Source organism: Garra rufa, chromosome 22 (genome assembly GCF_049309525.1).
Source record: "Garra rufa chromosome 22, GarRuf1.0, whole genome shotgun sequence".
Lineage (NCBI taxonomy): Eukaryota > Metazoa > Chordata > Actinopteri > Cypriniformes > Cyprinidae > Garra > Garra rufa.
In genome coordinates this window covers 12,123,416-12,150,011 of record NC_133382.1, presented here as the reverse complement: position 1 = coordinate 12,150,011, position 26,596 = coordinate 12,123,416, and the positions used below count along the sequence as shown (strand labels likewise).

Genomic DNA, 26,596 nt, shown 5'->3' with positions numbered 1-26,596 from the left:
ACTTAAGATTGTTTTTGTCATCCAGGGTCAAATTTGTTTGTCTCTCTGGCTAAACTATATCAGGGCTGCAAGATAGTGGTTAATCATGATTGTTTTGCTTAAATTCTAAATTGCAATTTTTAAATTATGATTTTATAATGGCAGTGAATGGTGGTCGAGATTTTGAAGCAAAATAAAGTAGGGCTGTGCAATTAATCGAAATTCAGTTCCGATTTCATTTCGGCTTTAAACCATTATTAAAATACAGTAATTGAGATAAAATTATTATTGCGCCCCGTTCCACCCCCTTTCCAGTGGTGCACTTTCACTCCTCTGTAAAAGTCTAATTTCACATGCAAATCATGTAACGTGACTTTCATAAAATGGGACGTGCTTGATTTATTAATGTTTCTTTGATGTTGTGTTTTTAAAAGCGAGAAAGAGAACTTGCGCTGTTCTGTGTATGCTCTCAGAGATGGAGCAGAAAACGGACATGTAAAGTTATGTTTTAGCTCAAGGTTCTGCCTAAACGGTCGCAAAAATATTTCAAAATGAGGCGCTCTGTGATTATTCATGTAAACCTTTGTCAGTTGTGTCATAAATGATCATAAACGGTTGAGAATGAAAATACGTGTGTAACAGTATGGATCCGTGTGGCTCTTAAAGTGGCAACAAATAATATTCCTTCTGCGTCTCTATGCTTAATATTAATAAAACGAAAAAATACAAAAAGAAAGCACTCACTGCTTTTGAATGAAGGACTTTTGTAGTTTTAATAAGAAACAAAGCATGTTTAATTCTTACAGTGAAGACGCTGTTTAATTTTACATTCAAATAATTACATTCAGTTTCTGTAGTAGGCTGTTAGACTACTTTAGACTTGCATAAAAGTATTCAGTGTTTTTTTTTTTTTTCAAAAATAATCGTGATTATGGTTTCCGCCATAATCGATCAGCCCTAAAATAAAATGCATCCATCCATCATTCCATCATAAAAAGTATTTCACACAGTGCACCAAGTCTTGAAGACCACAGTCTTAGCCCATCAATTTTCTCTGATCCCTACCACAAACAAGCCTGAAGACAATACGAACACACTGCTAGACATGTTCAAAGCAATAATCACACCTCTGCAGTCATAACATTGTCTAGTTTATACTCTGGTAAATAATAGCCGCTTTTCCACTGTCGGGCCAGTGCGAGCCAGTGCTAAGAGCGTGCCGGCGGGGCCAATGGCCTCAAGTCGCAAGCACCAAGACCAAAAGTAAGCTGCGTTTCCACTATCGAGCCAGTAGCCTCGCTGCGCAAACCTAAAGCCCGCCCTTTACACACCTCCTTGAATCAAACGTCACAAAACCCCTCCCCTTTCAGCGGGGAGATTGAAAGTAAGTCACCGTAGTGTGATTATCGAAGGAAGAGAGCCGAAGCGGCTGTTTGCTCCTTTCGGTGTTTTCTTGGTGGAAGATGAGGCAGCGAAACCAAGATGCGAAGACAGAGGCTCAGCAGCGTTTACGGCGAAAGCTTATATTAGCTGCAAGGCGAAAAAGAACAATAAAGCGACGTGGAAGCCGGATACAGCCAATGCAGAAACGTCTTGTAATGTTGGTGATCTCTGTTCTGATACAAGAAGTGCTCAACAACAGTTGTTTATGCAGCAGCAATATTTGTAATATATGTGACCCTGGACCACAAAACCAGTCATAAGGTAAAATTTTACAAAACTGAGATGTATAAATAATATAAAAGCTCAGTAAATAAGCTTTCTATTGATGTATGGTTTGTTAGGATAGGACAATATTTGGCCGAGATACATCTGTTTGAATATCTGGAATCTGAGGGTGCAAAAAAATCAAAATCCTGAGAAAATCACCTTTAAAGTTGTCCAAATTGGGTTCTTAATGCATATTACTAATCAAAAATCACATTTTGATACATTTACAGTAGGAATTTTACAAAAAATCTTCATGGAACATGATCTTTACTTAATTTCCTAATGATTTTTGGCATAAAAGAAAAATCAATAATTTTGACCCATGCAATGTATTTTTGGCTATTGCTACAAACATACCCCAGCGACTTAAGTGGTTTTGTGGTCCAGGGTCACATATTACATTAATAAATCACTTGAAAAGAAGCTTTGTTTTTATGACCTACACACACATCTTTCGTCTAACTTGGTATTGCATTAAACAAAATGTTGCATATTATCTACACACTACTGCAAAAAATAACTACACAGTTGTACTTCTAGTATAATTTATGCTTTTATTTAGGTACAGATACAGGTACAGTGTATGTTAACAATTTATCAAGGTGTGTTGGTGAGTTTCTGTGGGGTTTTTTGGACGATGTAAAAAAACTTATACATCAGATCTCATTTTTATAGGATCTTATTTGCATTTTTCCAAATTTAAATACGAGTAGACACTAATCAGACATGCATTTAAATATTTTCATTACATAGTTGTCTGTAACAACAGTTAATAGTGTAACTATTACTGAATAAAACCTGATTTACACAGGACACAAAAGGTGCCCCATCAGATAACCATTTAAGTAATGTGCCCATCAAAACTGCATTTCCATATAATATCTGCCTAATGTAAGTGTCTTCTCTGGGCACCGCTTTGTCCATTGTGCGTTTTTATGGCTTTGTACTGCGCCCGCAATTTCTTCAACTTGTCTCGAACTTGCATTGTGGTGCGCTGGATATTTAGCTTTGCGAGTCCAGCAACGATGTATTTTATCACGTCTTTGTTTCTGCAAACGCCGTCAAACTGGCGTTGTATATTGTCCTCGGCCCAAATACATAGAAGAGCCCTGTATTAGTAATACAGCGAAATGCGCATCTTACCGCACCGACACACTCCGCCTTTCACTTTGACCACGCCTCAAGCCCCGGCTGGCCCGCTTTGGCCCAAGGTTTTCGTCGGGCCGAAAAACCCGGGCCATTGGCCCTGAGGAAGCACTGACGAGGCACGATCAGGCCCCGGAAGTGACAGTGGAAACGCGACTGGCTCTGGTACGCACTAGCACGCCCGCTTTTGGCCCGACAGTGGAAACGTGGCTAATGAGTGCTGTCTGCCATTCTTCCATTACTGTACGTATTCTCCATTACACCAATAACCACAATTAACTATGAATGAGCAAACTGGACAAAACGTTAATGGCAGCTTTGGAAAAAGGTCCCAACATACAAAACCCCCATTGAGCTCCATAGCAAAGGAAGTGTTGCAGAAAAGCTGTTAGGTTTAAAAACCATCTATTGCACAACAGCACTTACACAATTTTAGTTATATCACCACTTAGGCGAAAATAACAAATTAGGCCATCAAGATCACCTCAAACATTCAGACTTTCATCCAAATGACTGTTTATTCACCACAAACCTATTAATGACAATTTAAAGCAGTCACTGTCAAACTACCCATCACTCTCCAATGACTGAATTCTTTTCAAATCTTAGTTGAAAAGGATTTATGTAACAGTCCTTCAAACACATCTGAATTAAAGTCTGGGTAATGTATGAAAACATCAAGTCAAGAGGCGCTCATACTGGCAGCGTTTTGAATGGGGCAGCAGAAGTCATTCAATTTAAATAGGGGCTTGTGTTTGGGCGACGTGACTGACAGCAACCACTGCCAAAGTTAAGCAGCAGTGAACTTTGCAAATGCACAGTGACATGACACAGCAACCACTAACGTAAAAGCAGCACACAATCGGCCTTGAAGTTGGAACATGGGCAAAAATCACAGAATAGTTATAAAAAAGTAATTTATAGCACAGGAGGTCACAGAATTTTGGATGAATAAATCAAAGTAGACTGTACAATGAATCAAATTTCGATACAGACTAATGTCTGTGAATATTAAAGTGCAAGAAGACAGCTTTTTTTAAATATTAAGTCTGTTCTGTATGAACGATTGCACCAGCTTCATCTACAAAACACATACTGAATTATGCGTAATGCTTCATTTTTCTAGAGCTGCTCAGAGTTAATTTTAAGTTTATTTATTTATAAAACTATTGCCATATCACAAGCACACAGCAACTTAAAAGGATAGTTCACCCAAAAATGAAAAAGTCGTCATTAACTACTAGGGATGGGTATCGTTTACATTTTATCGATACTGACACTTATCGACTATATGTACTGTTATCGATACTATTTGGTGCAAAAATATATGTAAAAAAAAAATGTCTACTGTCAAGAGCAGTAAGTTATTTCTCGTTTTGTTTTATTTTATAAACATTAAAGGAATATTTGACCCAAAAATTTAAATTGTATCATCATTTATGGCGCTTTTCCACTACACAGTACCAGCTCGCCTCGGCTCGACTCGGCTCTGTTTGGTTTTCCACTGTGTAAAAGTTGTACCTGTACCTCCACAATAGTACCTGGTTGTCATAGCGACGCTGCAAGAAACTGCCGTGATGTAATCTTCTATGCGACACACACCCGCTGTCTGCACCTCCTCGTTTGACCACGGCGTATTCTTCCGAGTTGCCATAATATGTAATGGATTGGAAATGTCACGCAATCTCTGGCCAAACTTTTTAAAAATGGCGGGGTTATTCTGGATACTATTGCTGGCGCGTGCAATGATGACGCAGTGAATAGTGACGATTCTCTCTGACCAATCAGCAGTCTGCTGTGTTTTCACGTCACATTTTAGTATTGCCTCAGCTCGCCTCAGCTCGCTTGGAACCTCGCCGGAGGTGGTACGAAAAAAAGTACCTGGAAGCCGGTACAGGTACAACTTTTACACAGTGGAAAACCAAACAGAGCCGAGCTGAGGCGAGCTGGTACTGTGTAGTGGAAAAGCGCCAATACTCACTCTTAAGTTGTATTTCTTCTGTTGAACATAAAAATTATTTTGAAGAATGTGGGTAAACAAACAGTTGCTGATCCCCAGTGACTTCCATATTTTTTTCCTACTCTCAAAGTCAATGGGGACTAGAAGCTGTTTGGTTACCCACATTCTTCAAAATATCTACTTTTGTGTTGTTCAGCACAAGAAAAGAAATTAATACAAGTTTGGTACAATATGACAGTGAGTAAATGATGACAATTTTAATTTTTGGGTGAACTATCCCTTAAATTCGTGGATTTAAGGGCACGACCCCAAAGTCAGGAACCATCGCAAACCTCAACATCTTGCACAGTTTTATCATGGGTAGAATGCAAAACGTTTCAATACAAGGCAAGCATTTCAGACAAATGTAATTTATGCAACATTTCAAACAAACATTTAACCCATGGTAAAAATTAGCCCAGTTCTGTGCAAAAAATGCAAATTTGGCAACCCTGCATCCAACGCAAGCTGCAGGAATCAGATTTAGCTGATCATGGGTCAAGACAAGAGTAAAGAGAGATAACTGACAAACCATGCTGGAGGATGATTTGAGCAGAAAATGTGCTCATATCTGATCTTGTAAGATGTGCTCCCTTTAGACAGAGTGCATGTGATCGCAGAATTGAAAGTGAAAGTGAATATCCGCTTATTTAAAAGAGATTTAAATACTCTGCGTATGATAGCTGCTCCCTGATGTGTGAAATATTCAATATTAGAATGATTGCGTGAGCAGGCGTCATTATTAACTACTTACATTCATGACATTCCAAACCTGTAAGATCTTTGTTCATCTTCAGAACACAAATTAAGATACTTTTGATGAAACCCAAGAGCTTTCTGACCCTACATAGAAAGCAAGGGTCCTTAGATGTTCAAGGTCCAGAACATCAACACAATAGTCCATGTGACAGTAGTTCAACAGTACATTTATGAATCTACGAGAATACTTTTTTGTGTGCAAATAAACCCAAAAGTAACAACTTTATTTAACAATTCTTCTCTTCTTTGTCACCCTAGTACCATATTGAAGACTATCACAATGCAGGCTCTTCTCTAAATGTAAACAATGCATATTGAACCACTGATGTCACATGGACTATTTTGTCGATGTTCTTGATACCTTTCTGTGCCTTGAACGTGGACCCTTGCTGTCTATGGAGGATTTTTGATTTCATCAAAAATATCTTAATTTGTGTTCTGAAGATGAACAAAGTTAAGTAATTAATTACAGAATTTCATTTTTGGATGGACTAGCCCTTTAAAAGGTTTTCACGACAATGACAAAAAAAAATCCAATTAAAACTTGAAATTGACAGAAACATATTACTATTATTAAAACTGGATATTTTAAGGAATATCAGAGTTTTTCACCCATGTATTAATTAAACCTGTTGCATTTTAATTTGATTACATTTTAAAAGATTAAATAGTTAATGTTTTATGCCTTCACTTGATTACCACTGATAATAAAACTGTATTAAATAATAAATCCAGACACAAAAACAAACGTTAATTAAAGTGATTGACTAGACTGGATGTGGTACGGATTGATATGACCAATCTTCGACAGTAAATGTCCCATTCTATTTCCGATTCCAGGTATTCCAAGTGCTCGCAGTTCATGTTGACCCCTTATTAAAGGTGTACACGTCATGACAGATGAGTTAGGCAAGAGAGATGAAGTTACTTTCTATTTTTAAAATTACAAAAAGAAAGAAAAGATAAATTTTACATAAATACTGCAACATTCCATTAAAATAAATTAAATCAATTTAGATTTTTAAAGTGAAATAAATCCATTTTTTTTTCTGTCAAGTAAACGAATAACTGGGAACAAGACCATTCTTTGACATTTTGAAAAGACTACATTTCTGCAAGAGGCCAGAGATATATATTTTCCACTCGGCAGCGCTTTCACATCACCACTCTGACAGAGAATTGACAAGTTTCAATCTCTCAACCAGCGAGAAGTCAAACAAGTCCACGTTCCTCCCTCACTCTACTTCAGCCTCTGTGTCTTATCACTGTCAGTGTCATCGCTAATCCCATCCTGTCCCCTGGCCACCACGGGACGCTTGTTTTCCACATGCGGAGGTTTCTTAGAGCAGCAGATGATTTCCAGCTCACACCAACATATTTTTAAAAAAACTATTAGATAAACAGGAGCTGTCAAAGATTGTTTCACATTCCTTTCGGTTACAGTGAATAATCTGTAATGTCAGTGAGAAGTGAAGAACCTACAACTGGGGATCTGTTCATCCAAGACAATGTTTGCATTCAAAACAGCTGGACAGAGGAAGCATTTTTAAAGTCAAAATGAGTCTGCCTGACAGGGTCCTACAGTGCGACCACTTCACTCGCATTTGCCACTAAAAACTACTGTGTGTGACTATGAAAAAACATTTAGGAGCAACATGTGCAACTGACCCGATCAGCATGTTTGCAAGTTTGCGCTCAGGGGAGCTTCAAAGGTTTCTATGTGTTTTTGCAACATTGAGTAATGCATCACAGACATACAGTCAAGCCCGAAATAATTCATACCCCTGGCAAATTCTGACTTAAAGTTACTTTTATTCAACCAGCAAGTTTTCTTTTTTGATTAGAAATGACACAGACGTCTCCCAGAATCTGATTCTGATTCAGAAGATAATAAGATGATGTACTAGAGTCACTGTGGAAAAAAAAAAAAATATTACTCATCTTACTCATCTACTTACATTTGAACAAAAAGTGGCATGTCCAAAATTATTTATACCCTTCTCAATAATCAATTGGCTTATAGCTTTTATTGGCTATTACAGCAATCAAACGCTTCCTATAATTGCCGACCAGTTTTTTGGATGTCTCCACTGGTATTTTTGTCCATTCGTCTTTAGCGATGAGCTATAACATTCAGGTTGGAGGGTCTCATTGCCATCACCCTGATCTGTAGCTTCCTCCACAGATTATCAATTGGATTTAGAACTCTGGCTGGGCCACTGCAAAACGTTAATGTTTTTGTCTGCTAACCATTTCTTCACCACTTTTGCTGTGTGTTTTGGGCCGTTGTCGTGATTTGGGAACAGCTTGAACTATTTGGAATGTATAGAACTTTGGATTTTCTTATAGACTGTGACAGTTTGTAAAGGGTATGAATAATTTTGGACATGCCACTTTTTGTTCAAATGTAAATAAAAGCTTAGACATGTTTTTTTTTTTTCCTACAATGATGCCTCTTGTACATCGTCTTATTATCTTTTGGAAGAAGCCTGTGTCATTTCCGGTCAAAATTCATTGTGCAGTTTAGAAAGCTTTGTTGATTATAATGGAACTTTGCAATGAACTAAGATCAGTGACAACTTTGAATCATTTTTAAGGGAGTTTGTAAATTAAATATTGATTTAATACAACAGTTAAATAAACAAGTTATTATTAAGTGACATGGTCTAACTATAACGGTGTTTTGTTTATGAATGAACGTGCGTTTTTAAACGAATCAGTGAGTCAATTGAAATGAAATGATTCAATTTCCCATTCATAAAGACAGTCACTTGCTTTATTTCTGAATGAATCAGCCGTTTGAATGAATCAAATGAATGATATGATTCAGTAATTAAATCAGTGACAGACCCACTGGCAGATTTAGTTTCATTTTTAAACAATCTTTTAAGTTATTCAAATCATTTAATATTTCTGTATTCAAAATTTTAAAACATTCATCTCAACATGAATTTATGAATTTGACTGCACTCATGCCACCTCTGAGCCTCATTAAACATGAAAATACACCTACAAGCCACTTTTTTTGTTCTTCTGTGCCACCTCTGTAGTACAAATTAATTTTGTTAATACCGATTTCATTTGACTGGTAACTTATTCTTATCCTACTTGTTATTATTCTGTTGTTTTAATTAGAACGTTATTTTTAAATTTTTTTTTTTTATTTGACATAAAAGATGATATACGTCTAATAAAGTTAGAAACAAAGGTAAAATCTTTGGTAAAAAAAAAAAAAAAACTCTGTAAATCACTTTGAGTCGTCAAATATCACCTCGTATTAGGCTAATTTTTTATTACGGTTTAGAACGTGCTACTAAAAAGAAAAGCAAGCGTAGGGCCCCGCCTGATAACCAAGGCAAGGCAGTTATTGCAGCTGCAGAAGAAGATCTGGTGCAAACGGGGAAACACCTCGACTGTGTGGGAGTATTTATGTGTTAAACGCTGCTGAGCATGGTTATATCTCACTGTGCTTATTATAGCATTTTCCTAGTCCAGAAAAAGCCCATTTTTATATATGAGTGAGTCGTGCAACAAATGGAGTTAAAGCTCTAGTTATGATGTTCCAGGTGTTACTTTGCATTTTATTTAATGTTGTTCAGATTTCCCCAGAAGTAATTTGCCATTCTTTCTGGAATTCAGTAGAACATTTAAGAAGTTCAGTTTGAGAAGTTAAAAATATGTTGTTATTTGCATACTGGATATTTAACATTTAGGCTTTTAAAATCTCCTTCCATGAATTGAAAGTTTAGTTATTGTCTATAAATTCCCCTTTGATCCAGCAGGCTTTGTTCTGCTGTCTAGAGATTGATATGAACATCAACATCTACTTTTGCCAGATAATAGATTGACCCAAGCAATATGCATAGGAGCAACCAAAATGAAGTGTCTTAGGGAGAGCCACTCATCAGCAAGCATTATCATGAGAGACCCTTAGCAGTTACAGACAAGGTGATGAGTTCTTTGTGCTGTGCTTCTAAATGAGATAAGCAGCTCACAGGAGCCTGTCCAGACTCTACGCTCCATCGGCGTCTAAGTGTTCTCCTCGTATTAACATCGCCGCTGACGGGTGTCAGTGTTCTGAAAGTTTCACCTAACTTCACCTCATTGATTACTTAGTCAGCCAAATGATTTGCAAGACCCTGGAGGAGTACCAACCTGAAAAAGCAATTACGCAGAGGAAATGTAAAATAGAGTTTGGGCCAATTAAAGATTTTCATTTCTTGGTCTGCTGGGAGCTCCAGGCTGTTGTTGCAAGAGTTAGTCCGGCGTATCCATTACTGAGATATTACACAGGGTCTTACACAAGTCTACAGCCTGAGCATTTACAGCACTTATGGCAGTGGATGTACCGCTAAAACCAACATCCCTACAGCAACCCGCATGTGAAATTCCACCCACATTCACTTCCACATTTCTTTTCCCTCCTTACAACACATATAAGAAATCAAAATGTGACAGTTTGTTTTGGCATTGTGTTGGGTATGAGGAGGATTTTTTGTTGTTGTTGTTGTTGCATATCCACCTAAATATAAGAAACCCATGTTATCTACAACTCCATATTGGAAACAGTAAGACAATTCACTGTTCAATTTGCAAAATTCCCACTGTCACAGCGCACAAGCTGTAATCTCACTGGTTAAAGGATTAATTCACTTCCAGAATAAAAATATCCGGATAATTTACTCACCATGTCATACAAGATGTTTACACCTTTCTTTTTTCAGTTGAAAAGAAACTTAAGTTTTTGAGGAAAACACTCCAGGATTTTTCTCCATATAGCGGACTTCATTGGGATCCAACAGGTTAAAGATCTAAATTGTTTCAATGCAGCTTCTAAGGGATCTACATGATCCCAGCTGAGAAATAAGCGTCTTACCTAGCAAAACGATTTGTCGTTTTTTTTTCTAAATATAAAATTTTATATATACTTTTTAACCACAAATGCTCGCCTTGCACTAGCTCTGCGACGAGTGTCCACGACTTCACACATTACGCAATCACATTGAAAATTCATTGGCAGTTTAGTTCTTTGTCTGTATACTCAAAATGGTAAATTAGAGCAAAAACTAACATTTTCTCATTAATGATTAAACACTGGGTCTGTACTTTTGCCTACATCATGCGTGACCTTTCCAACGTTACCACGTAATGCGAGGACAGAAAGCTGGTGTAAGATGAGCATTTGTGGGGGTTTTTTTTAGAAAATGACTGATCGTTTCACTAGATAAGACCCTTATTCCTCGGCTGGGATCATGTAGAGCCCTTTAAAGCTGCACTGAAATTGCAATTTGGACCTTCAATCTGTTGGCTACCATTGAAGTCCACTTAATGGAGAAAAATCCTGGAATGTTTTCCTCAAAAAATGTAAAGTTATTTTCGACTGAAAAAAGAAAGACATTAACATTATATGCAGGTGATTAAATTATTAGGACTAGGGTTGTCACGATACCATAAAAATGACTTACGATACTATACCAGCTGAAGTATCACGATACCAAGTAGTATCACGATACCATGCAGTATTCTGTTATTTTAAAATTCAAATCTACAAAATGAATAAAAAAAATTCATGAATAAAAAGATGTAAATGAAAACAGGCAAGATTTTTCTCTGAATACTTCACTAATGTGAATAAATGACTGGCTATTGTTATCCATGAAATCATGTCAACAAAAGTCATCTGAGCACTGCACAGAAGCTTCATAGAGTGACATTTAGATGTGGTATTTATGCATTTAGACTGTACTTATAATTGCATAAATAATGATATAAGATAAATGTTTTAAATACAAAACTCTGAATATAGAAATATGTTGGAAAAGAATGGAACATGACGGGAAACTTAAAACCGCCAGCAGATGGCAGCAGTGTTCATGATTGAATCACTGAGTTGTTCAAACGATTCTTTCAAAACGGCTGAATCATTCAGGGGTGAATCAAATGACTCGTTTTTATGAATGGCTTAGTGAATCAGTGATTCGCCCAAACCAACGCCAATTCAGATTCGAACACAGAAACGAAACTAAAACATCTTGCTCGTGTCTTATTGCTGAACTGTCAGGGGCATTTTTGCTGCCATATCTTAAAATATCCAAGTTATATATATATATGATTGATAAGAACCAAGGTCAAAACCACTATGTTATTGAATGGAATTGCATTCGTGATCGCAAAGATGCTTCCAGAAACAAATTATTACACATGTTCTAAAAGTGGGCAAATGAATAAAAATACGAAAATTCTGTCTAGTAAAATATGTTGATGTTTAATAATTGATTCTTGGGCTGATATTTTTTAAATAACATTAGACAGTCGTCTGAATCAGACCCTCTCTTCTGAAACTGCAGCGTGAACAAGGACGTGCGCGTGCAGCTTCTCATTTCAAACTGAACTGAAGCATGGTGAAACACTGAATAGCATATAAAGCCTATACACCGCTTGTACTACACAAAGCACAGCAGAAAGACATTTTGGCAGTCAACTTGTAATGTTTCTGCTGGCGTGCATGAACGTTTTAAACAGTGTTCCTGCCGTGCATACAACATATCTTATGGTGCTACCGTTTGGACGATACTACCGTTTCAAAAATGCAATGGCACCGCGGGTATTTGTAAGCTTTAGTATCGTGATACTACCGTAGTACCGGTATACCGTGCAACCCTAATTAGGACATTTTTGTTCTGGATGTAAACTAATCTATGAATGTTCACATTTCATCTTCAATGTTTTAGTTATTTATTTGAGTGTATCTTAAAAAAAACTATGCAAACTGTACATTTGACAATTTCTACACCCCTGGGTTTGACTAAATTGTGCAAGCCGTTTCATGGAAAGGTGTAAGAGAATATCAAAGTATTGTATTGTTTATATAGCACGAAAATTAAGTCAAATGAAATATTAATATGAAATATTTACAGTGTTATTAGAACACTAGTATTTTCACTAGCTAAAAAATGGTTTTAAGTCAGTTATATCTCTTTTTTGCTGCATTGTGTCAGTAGGAAATATCAGTTCACATTTTAAAACGTACATTGTGCCAATAATTGTATATAATAATCCAGTGCGATTTTTGTTTGCACAAAGAGTCTGACAACAGCCAGTGCTCCACACAGAGGTCAATGTCTTCTACCTGCAAAGCTACCTGAAAAACTACACGCAAGTGCACCTAGGGCAAAGGCTGCTTTAAACACAAATAAATAGTCACACCAAATGTTGATTTAATTTAGTTAATAGAAGTAATAAAGAAAATCTATTTATGACATTATTTTTGACAGCATCCACATTTTACAACATTTTTACACAAGTGCCTAAGTTGCCCCAGTTCTTCTGGATTTAGTCTGTCTCAGTTTGTTCTGTTTCTTCAAGTCATTCCTGACAGACTGGATGATGCGACCAGATCTCTGTGTGGAGCACTGGCTGTTATCAGAATCCTTGTGCAAACAAAAATCTCACTGGATTACAATTAATGGCAAAATTAATGTTTAGAAATGTAAACTGATATTTCCTACTCACACTACAGCAAAAGATAGAAATAACTGACATAAAACCATGTTTTTAGCTGTTGAAAATACTAGTGTTCTAATAATTTTGGCCAACACTGTATATCAGACGTAACTGCGACTTCACGGTATGCTTTATTTAATTCTTATACCTAGCCTCTTGGTATTTCACTCCAAGATATTTGCATTTAAATTCCAATTTGAAAGTTAGTCATGGCCACATTTATTTTGAATAAAAAAATTCCATCTAAATCATTCAATCAATCAATCGACAAGTATTAAAAGGCACTCGCCAGTAATACAAATATCCATGAGTCCAGCATAAATTCAGCCTGGCTAGTGTTGATTAGAATTGGTAATACACTTTCAGGTACATTAGTTTTAGATTTGTAATAACTAGAAACTATACACAAATACAAAAGCCCAAGCAAAGAGCTGCAGCATATAGCAGACACTTAAGGCTAAAATACACTACATGACTTATGCCCAGATTTTTGCCCTGATTTACAAACAGGACAAGTTGATGCTAGTTGCCGAAAGACAGAGCCAGTCTGCAGATATGAGTTGACAGATTTCACAGAAAATCGCTTTGTGCTTTTTACATGTTTGGTATTTTGAGCTGATTTTAGAACACATATTGTTTTCATTTTTCACTTGTTTCCTAGCAACAAGGCACATTTCTGAGAGAGTTTGCTGTGTTCACAATGACTTAAATCTCTGGTGGTGTGTAATCCTCAGTCATTTAGTATATGTAACCCTGGACCACAAAACCAGTTATAAGGTTAAATTTGACAAAACTGAGATTTATACATCATATGCAAGCTCAATAAATAAGCTTTCTATTGATGTATGGTTTGTTAGGATAGGACAATATTTGGCTGAGATAAATCTATTTGAAATCAGAAATCTGAGGATGCAAAAAAATCAAAAAGACTGAGAAAATCACCTTTAAAGTTGTCCAAATTAGGTTCTTAATGCATATTACAAATCAAAAATTACATTTTTATATGTTTACAGTAGGAATTTTACAAAAAATCTTCATGGAACATGAACTTTACTTAATTTCTTAATGATTTTTGGCAAAAAAAAAAAATAATAAAATTTTGACCCATGCAATGTATTTTTGGCTATTGCTACAAACATACCCCAGCGACTTAAGACTGGTTTTGTGGTCCAGGGTCACATATGATGTGCAGTTTTTCCACTGTAACTATTACAATGTCATCAAGTGTATGATGCCTGGTGTTTATTCCAGGCTTTAGTAACAAACATTATTATTTTACTTCCAAACATTCACATGCACTTGTAAAAGATACTTAAAATCTGTCAGAAACACCTGATGATATAAACTGAAGTAGACGTCACCAATGCTCCTGCACACCCCTTAATCTGAGCAAAAGAAACTGTAAGAAACAGCTGACAAATCTTCTACAGGACAGTCAAGGATCTGGAGACTTGATGATACTGCATACGCTTCCCTATTTCGAAAATACCCATAATGCCAAATATGAACTGCAAAGTCAAACTACGAAATATTTAGATGCGGTTTTGTTTAGAAAATTAAAGTTGCTTGTTCAAATGTTTCAGGCAAGTAAACGACCACAAAAACCTATCTAGGGCAGGTTTTTACAATGTGGTAAGCTCACACTTGCTTCCCGTGAAGTTAAACGGGTCAAACACCTGAAAGACTCTGACAGCTTATAACAACAACTGATTAATGTGGGGACGCTGGAACAAATCATGCAGTGTTTAAACGCTGTGTTTAAATACAACTGCAATGAATTTTTTAAAAGGGGGAAAAAAATCCTTTATGGAAAAACATACCTGTAGTAGAGGTGTTAAAAAATTTCCCAGGATCCTCTGGCACTTTGTGAGCACTTCTCTCAGTGCTGAGAGTGAAAGGGGCCCTGCTGGGGGCCACGGCCTCTACGCTGGCGGGCTGGTTCACCCTGCTGTTAGGCTCCAGCGTTAGGCTGGCCTGGGATCCTCCTGTGGACGTCACCTTGGGTTTAGCCTGGGCTACGCTACGAGACGTGACCGGCCTGGATTCGTCGTCACTGTCGAATCCGAACGGATCCTCTGAGCCATCACCGTCAGAGACCTTGGACCTCTTGGTTTGATCTGTCACCTCAGTCTTCAAACCAGGCCTCTTTGCTCCCACCTTGGCTTTGTAAGTCGTCTCACCCCATTTGGTACTGAGCGTGGCTCTTTTATTGGACAACACCTCGTCAAACTTGGAGGTTCCATCGCCTCCTCTTCGGCTGTATGTTTTTCCAAATCTAGATGTCATTGTGGCATCTGTCTCATATTCCCTGTGAAAGATCATAAAGTGTTACATGAATAATTCACCGGCTGTTTTGTAATCAAATGCTCCAAGTTTCATCTGTTCATAACAAATAAAATTAACATTACTCAGCATTCGACATGTGTGAACCTAAAAGATCTTGAAGCTGCTCATAGTAAAACAGATGTACTCATATTCAAACCTGATAACTTCTTGCGTTTATGTGCCGATAAAGAGTATGAAACTAGAATGCCAAAATTACTACATGATAAGATTTTGATTACTGTACACATACAGTTGAAGTCAAAAGTTAACATACACCTTGCATAATCTGCAAAATTTTAATTATTCGACCAAAACAAGAGGGATCATACAAAATGCAGGGCTTGACATTAACTTTTTGAGGCACTTGTCCTTCGGACAAGTAAATTTATGTTTCACTTGTCCATGCACAAAAGTCACTTGTCCGGGTAAAGATTTATAATATCATTTATTTATTTTTTTGTTTTGCTAATGCAGAATTCATTGAAAGCATCCAAACACTATCAATATTAATACAATTCAGTTGAAACAGTAGAAAGGAACGTAGAAGTATAAGTAGAAAGGAACAGTAGAAGGATCTCCAGACTCATAGTATAATACAAAGTAATTAGGGATGCTCATTTCGGTTAATTTTCCTGACCGACAACCGCTGCTCGTTATCCGAACATTAACCGTTAACTGATAAAATTAGAATAATAAATTAGTTTAAAATAAAAATAGAATGCACGAGTATCTGTGATGATACATTAAAAATACAAGCAAATGTTTTATTTTAACGTGCAAACAGCAGCATACAGAGCAACAACAAAAACTGTATTGACATATACTTAAATTATCACGCATCAGCAGCGGTTCTGAGAACAGAGAAAATCTGAATGAAAAAAAAAGAATAATATAAATAGGCCTACACTAAATATGTATAAATTAAATAACTACCTAATAAAGATGACAAAACTAAAACACACTGAATCCTTTTATGCGCTTTGAAGAACTGTACCGGTCTTATTCTTCTCGTCGGACATAAAAATATATAGCAGGCCAGCCAATACCTCAGTGTGCCTAGTTTTTAACATGTCCACATGCTGTACGGGTAGGCAGGACCGCCTGTTAACTCTTAGATCCGCGAAAAAAACACCATCACAAAAACCCTTTCAGTTTGCGGTTCGGGACTTCCATCCACTGTCATATGCGTTATGCGTGTTTTACAGCGTTCAGCAATAGCCAATCACAGACATGTATGTTGATTTGATTATCACTGTGGCCAATCACAGGAGGCTATGTTACAATCCACTCACCAACCAAAGTGCCGGTTTCAGTTTTGCTGAATTCTACACTTTCGCGAACTCTCTTATTAAAACAAAGAAAGTGTTGGCATTATATAAATAAGACATTAATTGTGCAGTGTAAAGGTTATTTTATTACTTTTTAATAACTTTATGAGATTGCGATGAACTACTCTAGGATGAGTGATAGCTTTCCAGTGATTGTAATGGGAGCGCATAGCACTTACTTTCTAGACTATAATTCATTCAGAATTTGAATACATTCACTCACGGATTCACTCTCTGATAACCCAATAACGCCACTTGCCATTGAGTTGCATATATTGCATCTGTTTACTAAGTAAAGGTGAAGCAAAATATGTCTGTACAGCCACACTGCACGTCGACACGCGTGCATGAGTAAACAGATAACTTACAAATAGCATTATTTCTTTCACCATGCAGCAAACGTAAAAAAAAAAAAAAAAAAAATACCCTTTTAAACCGTTTAACTGATAGTAATAATCGGTTAAAATTCTTACTGTCGGTTAACGGTTAAACGGTCAATATGAGCATCCCTAAAAGTAATACTTTGCACGCTGATGTGCACAGTGTATCACCAGAGGTAGTGGTGACTTTCGGTGAAAAAAAAATTAAAACTATCTATCCGACAGACGCCACAGAACATTTCTCCGTCTTCATAAATAACCCAGTCGAATTCATCTTTCCATTTGGTTACAAATTTTCGTTCCCGTTTGAACTCATATGGTGCTGTTGGTGTAAGGCAGGGCTCGAAATTAACTTTTTTACTTGGTAGCACTGGTGCTCCCAACTTTAAAAAGTTAGGAGCATCCCAAAAAATTTAGGAGCACCCAATTTCTTTTTAGTTATGCACCGATCTTGATTCTTCATGGCCGATTCTGATTAACTGACATCTGACAGACGCCTGCCAGATGTTTGTACACAGCAGATGCTTTCCAGATCAAGAGATCTTTATCAGACATCTTGCAGACGTACATGTGCTATCTGAGCCGCATTGTATAGTATATTGACACGGAGGCGGCAGAATTGTATCTGACAGAATGTGCGCTGTAGCACGAAATATACTATATTTCTTCAAAAGCAAATTGTGGAGACCTTTTAATTGTCCACAATAAAAATAAAATTGTCATTTCACACACCCCTAATTGCAGTTTGTGCAACGCCGGAACAGGGTTTGGTTGAGAGAGAGAGAGAAAAAAACGTCCAGTTCTAAGTTAAGCGGAGCGCAGTTTCAGTGACAGGGAATGATTGACGGCTCAGGGCTCGCAAAATGTCAAAATCTCTGGTAGCCCTTCGGGCAGGTACTCATCAGAATTTGATAGCCCAAAAATTAATTTAACTAGCCCAAATAAAAAAAAAGACATTTTTTAAAAATATAGAAAATCAGATAGGAGTCTAAATGTCAATCAAAAATGTTTTCAATACACAAATATAAACAAATATCAAGGAAAGAATTTTATTTCACCATTTAGTGTAGCTGCAGAATTTTAAAATATCAATTTAAGGCAATTTATGACCCTTTTTTTTAAGAGCTGCACAAGCTAAATGAATAGTATGAGTGGGGTTGGACAATGTACGGTAGAATATTAAGCCATAAAATTACATGATTTATAATTCAGATACAGACACAAAAAACTAAATATCTAATACAATGGCATTTCAACCTTTATACCATTAAAAGGGATAAATCAAGTATATCATTTCTTATATTTATATAAGATATATAACATTAGTATTACTTAATTGTTTAGATTTTTAAAAGGCAAATTACATTATTTCACACTTACACATGGATCGATAATTCCAATAATTTGACCATAAACAGCTGAAAAAATGTATTGAAAATAAAAATTAATTTGTTTGTCACGAGGGGGCGCTTTAGGAGCGCTGAAATACTACGGTTTCCATAGTAACAGCTGTACACAAACCAGCACTAACGCCGTTTTATCCATAGACATATATAGAGATATTATGTCTATGGTTTTATCAGACATGAAATGACAATACAAACGACATGTTTCTGAGGACAGTCTGTTCCCTTCAGATACATTCATATGAAGACATCCCTGCAGCGTTTTGACTTTGAAACGTACAGCGTGCATATTTATTCAATGACATCATTGCCTTTTTGAAGATTTATCCAAACCTATTGCGATCGTCTTTTCGTCTCTTAAACTTATGTTAATCAAGACTTTTAGTCTTGTACTACTAGTCAGTAGTTAGGCTAGCGACAGTTTTGAAACCGAGTCGCACCACACTCATTTCTCTCACTCGCACAAATGCTTCCAAATATAATTTGAGGTCGCACAGATTAATTTATCGCAATTTCGAGAGAGAGAGAGAGAGAGAGAGAGAGAGAGACGCGCGCGCTCGCGCACTCTCCCATTATCGAACATAGAATGCTGCTACGTCAGAGCGGCCAAAGCGTCAACAAGCTTCCTCGTACTGTTTGACAAGAGTTCTTAACGGGGCGGTGTGAACGTACAGTAACTTCACGAGCAGGTCTTTTCCGTTCCGTGTGTGTGTGTGTGTGTGTGTGTGTGTGTGTGTGTGTGTCGGCGCGCTGCGCTCTCTGTTCAATATTCCGCTCGGTGTTTGCGCTGCACGTTCTGCTCTGTCGTTAACGGCATATAACGTTAATTAACATGGCATTTTATTTTGTTTGAAATTTAACTTGTCCAGTCGGACAACCAATTTTCTCTTCCACTTGTCCTACAAAAAAATCCACTTGTCCCGGACAAGCGGACAAGCCTTAATGTCGAGCCCTGCAAAATGCATGTTATTTTTTTATTTACTACTGACCTGAATAAGATATTTCACATAAAAGACATTTACACAGTCCGCAAGAGAAAGAATACTTGAATTTATGAAAAAATGGCCCTGTTTAAAAGTTTACATACACTTGATTCTTTATACTGTGTTGATCCACAGCTGTGTGTGTTTGTTTAGTGACAGTTGTTAATGAATCATGAACAGTTAATCTGCGTTCTTCAAAAAAAAAAAAAAAAATCCTTGAGGTCCCACAAATTCTTTTTCAGCATTTTTGTGTATTTTAACTAGGGCTGGGACTCGATTAAAAAATTTAATCTAATTAATTAGAGGCTTTGTAATTAATTAATCGAAATTAATCGCATTTTAATCGCATATAAATATTTGACCTGAGAACAGTGAGAATTAAGATTTTTACATGGATTTTTAGTATACCATTGAATAATGACTGAATACATAAGCTTAAGCAACAAAATATTGTTTATTTTTGTTCAACCAAGTCCAACAGACCAGTGGAATATTGCCATTAAGTGTAGCAAGAGGCACGTTCTTTAACGAGTCTTTCATTCCGAGAACTCTGCTCTTGTGTTTGCTTAATTATGCATTTAAACGTTAATGACCAAACCTATCATTATAAATGTTGCTGCACATGGAATATAACGCGGATAACATTTAAAAAATATTTTTTATCAGGTTACACACTGATTATTTATCACTCAAACCCCTTTCTCTACCTGTCCGTTGGTCGCGTATATCCTCCATGTTTGTAGTTTTTTAACACTTTATGCGTGTTTGTAGTTCTAATCGAATCCTCGTTCACGGCGCAGTGTGTTGCGGGCAATATTAGCCGTTAAGAGTGTGCATTGGTCGTTAAGTAGTAGACCATACTTTTTTAAACATACTACGATTTGGGACATACAATACTATTTAGGACGGACGCAGTTTGTCTGAACGCTAGTTGGTGCTCCAGTATAATCGGTCCGCAAAACTAAGTGCGATTAAAATGCGTTAAAAAATTTTAACGCGTTATTTTTGTGTAATTAATTAATCTAAATTAACGCGTTAAAGTCCCGGCCCTAATTTTAACCCTTTCCAACAATGATTGTATGATTCTGAGATCCAACTTTTCACACTGAGGACAACCGAGGGACTCATATGCAACTATTACAGAAGGTTCAAACACTTACTGGTGCTTTAGAAGGAAAACACGATGCATTAAGAGCCAGGGGTGTAAACTTTTAAACATAATGAAGATGTGTGCATTTCTCTTAATTTGCCTAAATATCAATGAGACCTGAAGGACTTTTCTGAAGAACAGAAGGCAGTTTAACTATTCAGGATAAACAAGAGACTCATGACCAACTATCACTAAACAAAAAAAAAAAAAAAACACAGCTGTGGATCATTCAAGTAGCAACACAGTATTAAGAATCAAGTGTACGTAAACTTTTGAACAGGGTCACATTTATAAATTTAACGATTATTTTCTCGTGTGGACTATATGTAAACATCTTTCATGTGAAACATCTTATTTAGGTCAGTACTAAATAAAAAAATAACATGCATTTTACAACATTTCACAACATTTGGTTGTGTATGTAATCTTTTGACCTCAACTGAATATGTATCAAATTAAATAACATTAACGAGTCGCTTTATTCCCTACATAAGTAAAAAACAATTTAACGTGATGTGGTCAAAAAAACTGAGAAGTTTAATGGAATGGTTAATACAAAAAAAAAGGCTGAAAATGTACCCAAGCCTAAGGCCATCCAAGACATAGATGAGTTTATTTGTTCATTCCTGTGAAATTTTAAATCACTTGCTCACTCCTCCACAGTGAATGGGTGCCATCAGAATGAGAGTCGAACCAGCTGGTAAGTACATCACAATAATTCACATAACTCCACGTGATCAATTATTGTCTTGTGAAGTTAAAAGATGTTTTTAATAAACAAATCCCTTTTAAACTGTCAAAATACCAGTCCATAATAATGTTTACTTTAGTGAAAACGTCCATCCTCTGTTGTGCTCTCAAATCAAAATCCACCGACATATTTAAAACTGTTTTGGACTGTTTTCACTTGTGGGCTTAGGCCTTAATTTGTGCATTTTTCTCTCCAGATTGAGCCAAGACAAGACTGAAGAAAGCAATATTATAGATAAAGGATTAATTCTATGTATTTTAGCAAGAAGCCATGGTTTTAAGTTACAAAACATCTTATTTACAGATTTGTTCCTTACAAACATATAGCTTTTCAGTTCGTAAGATGCTATCTGACGGATTGGATTGACGTGGTTTATTGTCAGCTGTTTGGAATCTTATTGTGGCAGCACCCAGTCACTGCAATGGATTCATGATTTCAGCTAAATTTCTCCAAATCTGTTCCAATGAAGAAACAAACTCAACAACATCCTTGAATGGCCTGAGTGAGTATATTTTTAACAAATTTTCATTTTGCACAGTGCAAGTTTCAAGATCCTGACTACTGTAACAGCACAAAGAATCAAGGTTGTACATCTGTATTCCTTGATGCAAATGATATGGCATATTAATATGGCAATCACTCATAGCAATAATATTACTACCATGATAATTTAAGGCTGTTGCTGGTTTGATAATATTACAAATATTAAACAAAAAGTATGCTACAAATCCACTCAATACTTTCTATACACATAATCATCACAAGTAACAAAATAAACCAGTTTATAAGTCACTTTGTGCCCTACATAAGAATCTGATATAATGTGCACAAAAATCTAATATTGAAACTTTTATATATCAACAATAAATAATAAAAGGCAGTGCAAGTTCCAAGATCCTGACTACTATAACAGCACAAAAGAACTACCATGGATTTTAGAGTTGCATTCATTGAAGTACCAAGCAAATGCCATTGAACATTAATATAGCAATCATTCAATATCATGGTATTATCATCATAATAACTTCAGCTCTTTACAGGCTTACAACCTAGCTGGTGCCAACTGAACAACCCCAAGAATATTAAACAAAATGTACCGGTATGCTACAATTCCAATCGATATTACTGCAAACAAAGCGACTTTTTCTCTCAATAATCAGCAATAAACTAAAAGTGCTAAAAGCTATTATGATCATAAGCTAATGCTAATAATTCTACTTGTTCCCTTCTGTTTACCTTACACTTTACAACTTGTTTTGCCTTCGCTATGCAAATAAGACGTTAACACAACTTCTTTACGTGGATCAAAACAAAATAGTACCAGAAAACCAAATCAGTTGATAAAAACAACATTACCACGCTAACGGCTAATGGGCTAGCAGGAGGATTAGCATGAAAAGGCTAGCAGGCTAATCATGCAATGCTATGAAACGCACTCTTATATCCAGTATTAAAAATCTTTCACCTTTTTGGACAAAATGTAAATTTTGAATCTACAGAAGCACTGAACCCACAGCAGGACCAAAAGAGGTTAAATACTCGCCTGGTTGGTGAAGAGAGTGAATCCGGGCCTCTGTGCTCCACTAACACTATAAACAAACACTAAATACTGACAAGCACTGCTTCGCGAGCTCCACCAACACAGTTTTGCGTGTATCTGAGATATGAGTTTCGATATAACGGATTATGAAGATTCACAGACTTTTTATTTAAGTTTTCCTCATGTATTTGTCCCTCGATTGTTTCGGCTCTGAAACACCAACGGCCTCCATTCGCGTTCCCCCTCCCTCGCGTTTTCGCGTCACGACAATCGCGTCGCGGTACAGGCGTAAAAATGCTGACCAATCACAGACGGCGCTATGCATACGTCACAGTTTTCGAGGCGTGTGATTGGTTGGTCTTGGACAGAGCCTTGAACTTGAACGCGATGGGCGTCACGTACCTCTCATTGAACTATGGGAATTGTAGGCATTTGTTGGTTTTATGTTAAGGAATTTAACGTTATAATACTTAAAAGAAAATTATATATACGCACTCAAGCAGGCTATATTCAACTAGAATCTTTGGTTAGCATCAATTTCTAGTATTTAGTAATACAGCTGAATGAAAAATATGTAGGCTATATATCAATGTAGCATTGTCAGCATAATATAAATAAAAAATAAATTGTTTATGTAGCATTTTATTTATTTCTTTTTTTTTTTTTTGCAGTCGAGAATATAATAATATGTGTCATCTGACACTAACAAGTCAAGTGACCCACATGTCTCCTAGCAACAGGACTTGTCAACAAGAAGTAAGACATGGGCCATAAACGTTAAGTTTATTTTACTCTTTCACCTGTACAGTACTGCCTGGTTTGTTAAATAGATTTCCGTGTTTATTTAGGATGTAGTGGGGAACAACGCCATACTCAATAATTTTCTCAAGTGTTTTAACGTCTTTAGCGTTTAAAACATGATGTGAACGGTCAGTCAGCGCCAGTGAAAGTAACGTTATTTAGATTTAAAGAGAATGCACATCCAGTGGAGTCAGTTATATACCAGGAATATGCCATTCAGACCTCACACAAGGTGGGTTAATTCATTTTAAGTGTCATGTACAGTAAGTTATATACCAGGAATATGCCATTCAGACCTCACACAAGGTGGGTTAATTCATTTTAAGTGTCATGTACAGTAACTTACATGTCAAAAGTTTAGAAACAAAACGACTTTTTTAATGTTATGTCTTATGCTCACCAAGTATGCGTTTGTTTGCTCAGAATAAAAAAGTACTATTGTAAAATATTATTACAAACTAAAACAAGTGCTTTATATTGTATAATATATTATAAAATATATTTTATATAATTGTGTAATTGTTTCTGCATAAATATTGCATGTTTGTGTGTGTTAATACAAATTAATGTTTAATATTATTTTAATGTTAAATTAATATTAGGCAACTATGCATTAAATTGATCAAAAGTGACTGTGTAAAAACATTCAGAATCAGAGTTCAGTTGATTACTTACAAATTGTTACTGATTCCAAAAGTATGTACATGACAAAAATTGTAGTTAGTAATGTAATCCAATACATTACACATTTTAGGTAATACAGGTGCATCTCAATAAATTAGAATGTCATGCAAAAGTTAATTTATTTCAGTAGTTTCAGTAATTTATTTCAACTCAAATTGCGAAACTCGTGTATTAAATTCAAGGCACACAGACTGAAATAATTTAAGTCTTTGGTTCTTTTAATTGTGATGATTTGGCTCACATTGAACAAAACCCCACCAATTAACTCAATTATCTCAATGAATTAGAATACTTCATAAGACCAATAATTTAAAAAAAAAAAAAAAAAACATTTTTAGTGAATTGTTGGCCTTCTGGAAAATATGTTCATTTACTGTATGTGTACTCAATACTTGGTAGGGGCTCCTTTTGCTTTAATTGTGATCAGTCACCTGTGATCAGTCTGTGGCATTGCTGAGGTGATATGGTAGCCCAGGTTTCTTTGACAGTGGCCTTCAGCTCATCTGCATTTTTTGGTCTCTTGTTTTTCTCATTTTCTTCTTGACAATACCCCATAGACTCACTATGGGACCAAGTTTTGGTGCTTTTGGCAGTGTGTGCAGGTGCCAAGTCCTGCTGGAAAATGAAGCAGGATCTTTAAATGCTGGTCAGCAGAAGGAAGCATGAAGTGCTCTAAAATTTGATGGTAAACGGGTGCAGTGACTTTGGTGGACCAACACCAGCAGATGACATTGCACCCTAAATCATCACAGATTGGAGAAACCTAACACTGTACTTCAAGCAACTTGGGCTATGAGCTTCTCCACCATTCCTCCAGACTCTAGGATCTTGGTTTCCAAATGAAATACAAAACTTGCTCTGAAAAGAGGACTTTGGACTACTGGACAACAGTCCATTTCTTCTTCGCCTTAGCCTAAAACACCTCTGACGTTGTGTGGTTCAGGAGTGGCTTAGCAAGAGGAATACGACAACTGTAGCCAAATTCCTTGACGCGTCTGTGTGTGTGATGGCTCTTGATGCCTTGACCCCAGCTTCAGTCCATTCCTTGTAAAGTTCACCCAAATCGATTTTGCTTGACAAGCCTCTCAAGGCTGCGGCTCTCTCGGTTGGTTGTGCATCTTTTTTTTTTCACACTTTTTCCTTCCACTTTCTGTTAACATGCTTGGATACAGCACTCTGTGAACAGCCAGCTTCCTTGGCTTTGGGTGTCAATGATTGTCTTCTGGACAACTGTCAGATCAGCAGTCCTCCCCATGATTGTGTAGCCTAGAGAACCAAACTAAGAGACCACTTTGAAGGCTCAGGAAACCTTTGGAGGTGTTTTGACTTGATTAGCTGATTGGCATGTCACCATATTCTAATTTGTTGAGTGAGTGAATTGGTGTTTTTTTGTTAAACGTGAACCAAATCAAATTTGTGCATTTTAATGTTTTTAAAAGACACAAGCCTTCCAAAGATACAATTGGGGAAAAAAAAGGAAATTTACTTTATTTTGATTTAGTAAGTTTTTGCACGCATATTTTTTCCAGTAAAATTTAAGTATGCAATTAAGTAAAACCTACTTAACTAAGTTAAGCAAAATTAGCAAAGGAAATAAGTAGGGATGCACCGATCCTTATCGGCCGATCATTTGCGCGTTTTGTCAGTAAAGCCGGTTCTGTAATCAGCGGTAAATGCCATCAGGTGCGTGATTTCACGTTGAGCCGTATATACTACACACAGCCGTTGTTCACTGACGAGCTGCGCACATTCACACTGATAATGAACATTGATTTGCGCAGCTCGTCGGTAAACAACGGCGGTGTGTAGTATATACGGCTCAACTTGAAATCACGCACCTGATGGCATTTACCGCTGATTACAGAACCGGCTTTACTGACAAAACGCGCAAGCATGATCGGCCGATTCGTATCGGTGCATCCCTAGAAATAAGTAAATGTAACATGTACAGTTAGAGTTTGAAGAGTAATTTCTACTTAATTATTTTAAGTTTATGCCGATGTGGAGGATTCCTATCCTCCTCCCATCCGAAAGCATGTAATCACTCCAGTTCACCACCAGCCAGTGTCCTCCACCTACTTCTTCAATGAGCTCGATCCCTACAAGCCTTCCACGCTTCCCCAAGTCTGCCAAAGCTCCACCAGAATCCTCA

The 26,596-nt window shown here is 36.7% G+C and overlaps 2 protein-coding genes across 2 annotated transcripts in view; one reads left to right on the top strand and one right to left on the bottom strand.

The window, feature by feature from the left end:
* waplb (WAPL cohesin release factor b) overlaps positions 1 to 23,195 on the bottom strand; it is an 81,897-nt gene extending 58,702 nt beyond the window's left edge. The window contains exons 1-2 of the mRNA XM_073828355.1: positions 22,963 to 23,195; positions 14,917 to 15,404 (exon numbers count right to left, since the gene is read on the bottom strand). Of these exons, the coding sequence (XP_073684456.1) occupies positions 14,917 to 15,382 (466 nt within the window). The 5' untranslated portion in view covers positions 15,383 to 15,404; positions 22,963 to 23,195. The remainder of the gene's footprint in view (positions 1 to 14,916; positions 15,405 to 22,962) is intronic.
* A 738-nt stretch (positions 23,196 to 23,933) lies between these two features.
* The window catches only part of btbd16 (BTB (POZ) domain containing 16), a 34,659-nt gene continuing 31,996 nt past the window's right edge, over positions 23,934 to 26,596 (top strand). The window contains exon 1 of the mRNA XM_073827727.1: positions 23,934 to 23,992. Within this exon, the coding sequence (XP_073683828.1) occupies positions 23,934 to 23,992 (59 nt within the window). The remainder of the gene's footprint in view (positions 23,993 to 26,596) is intronic.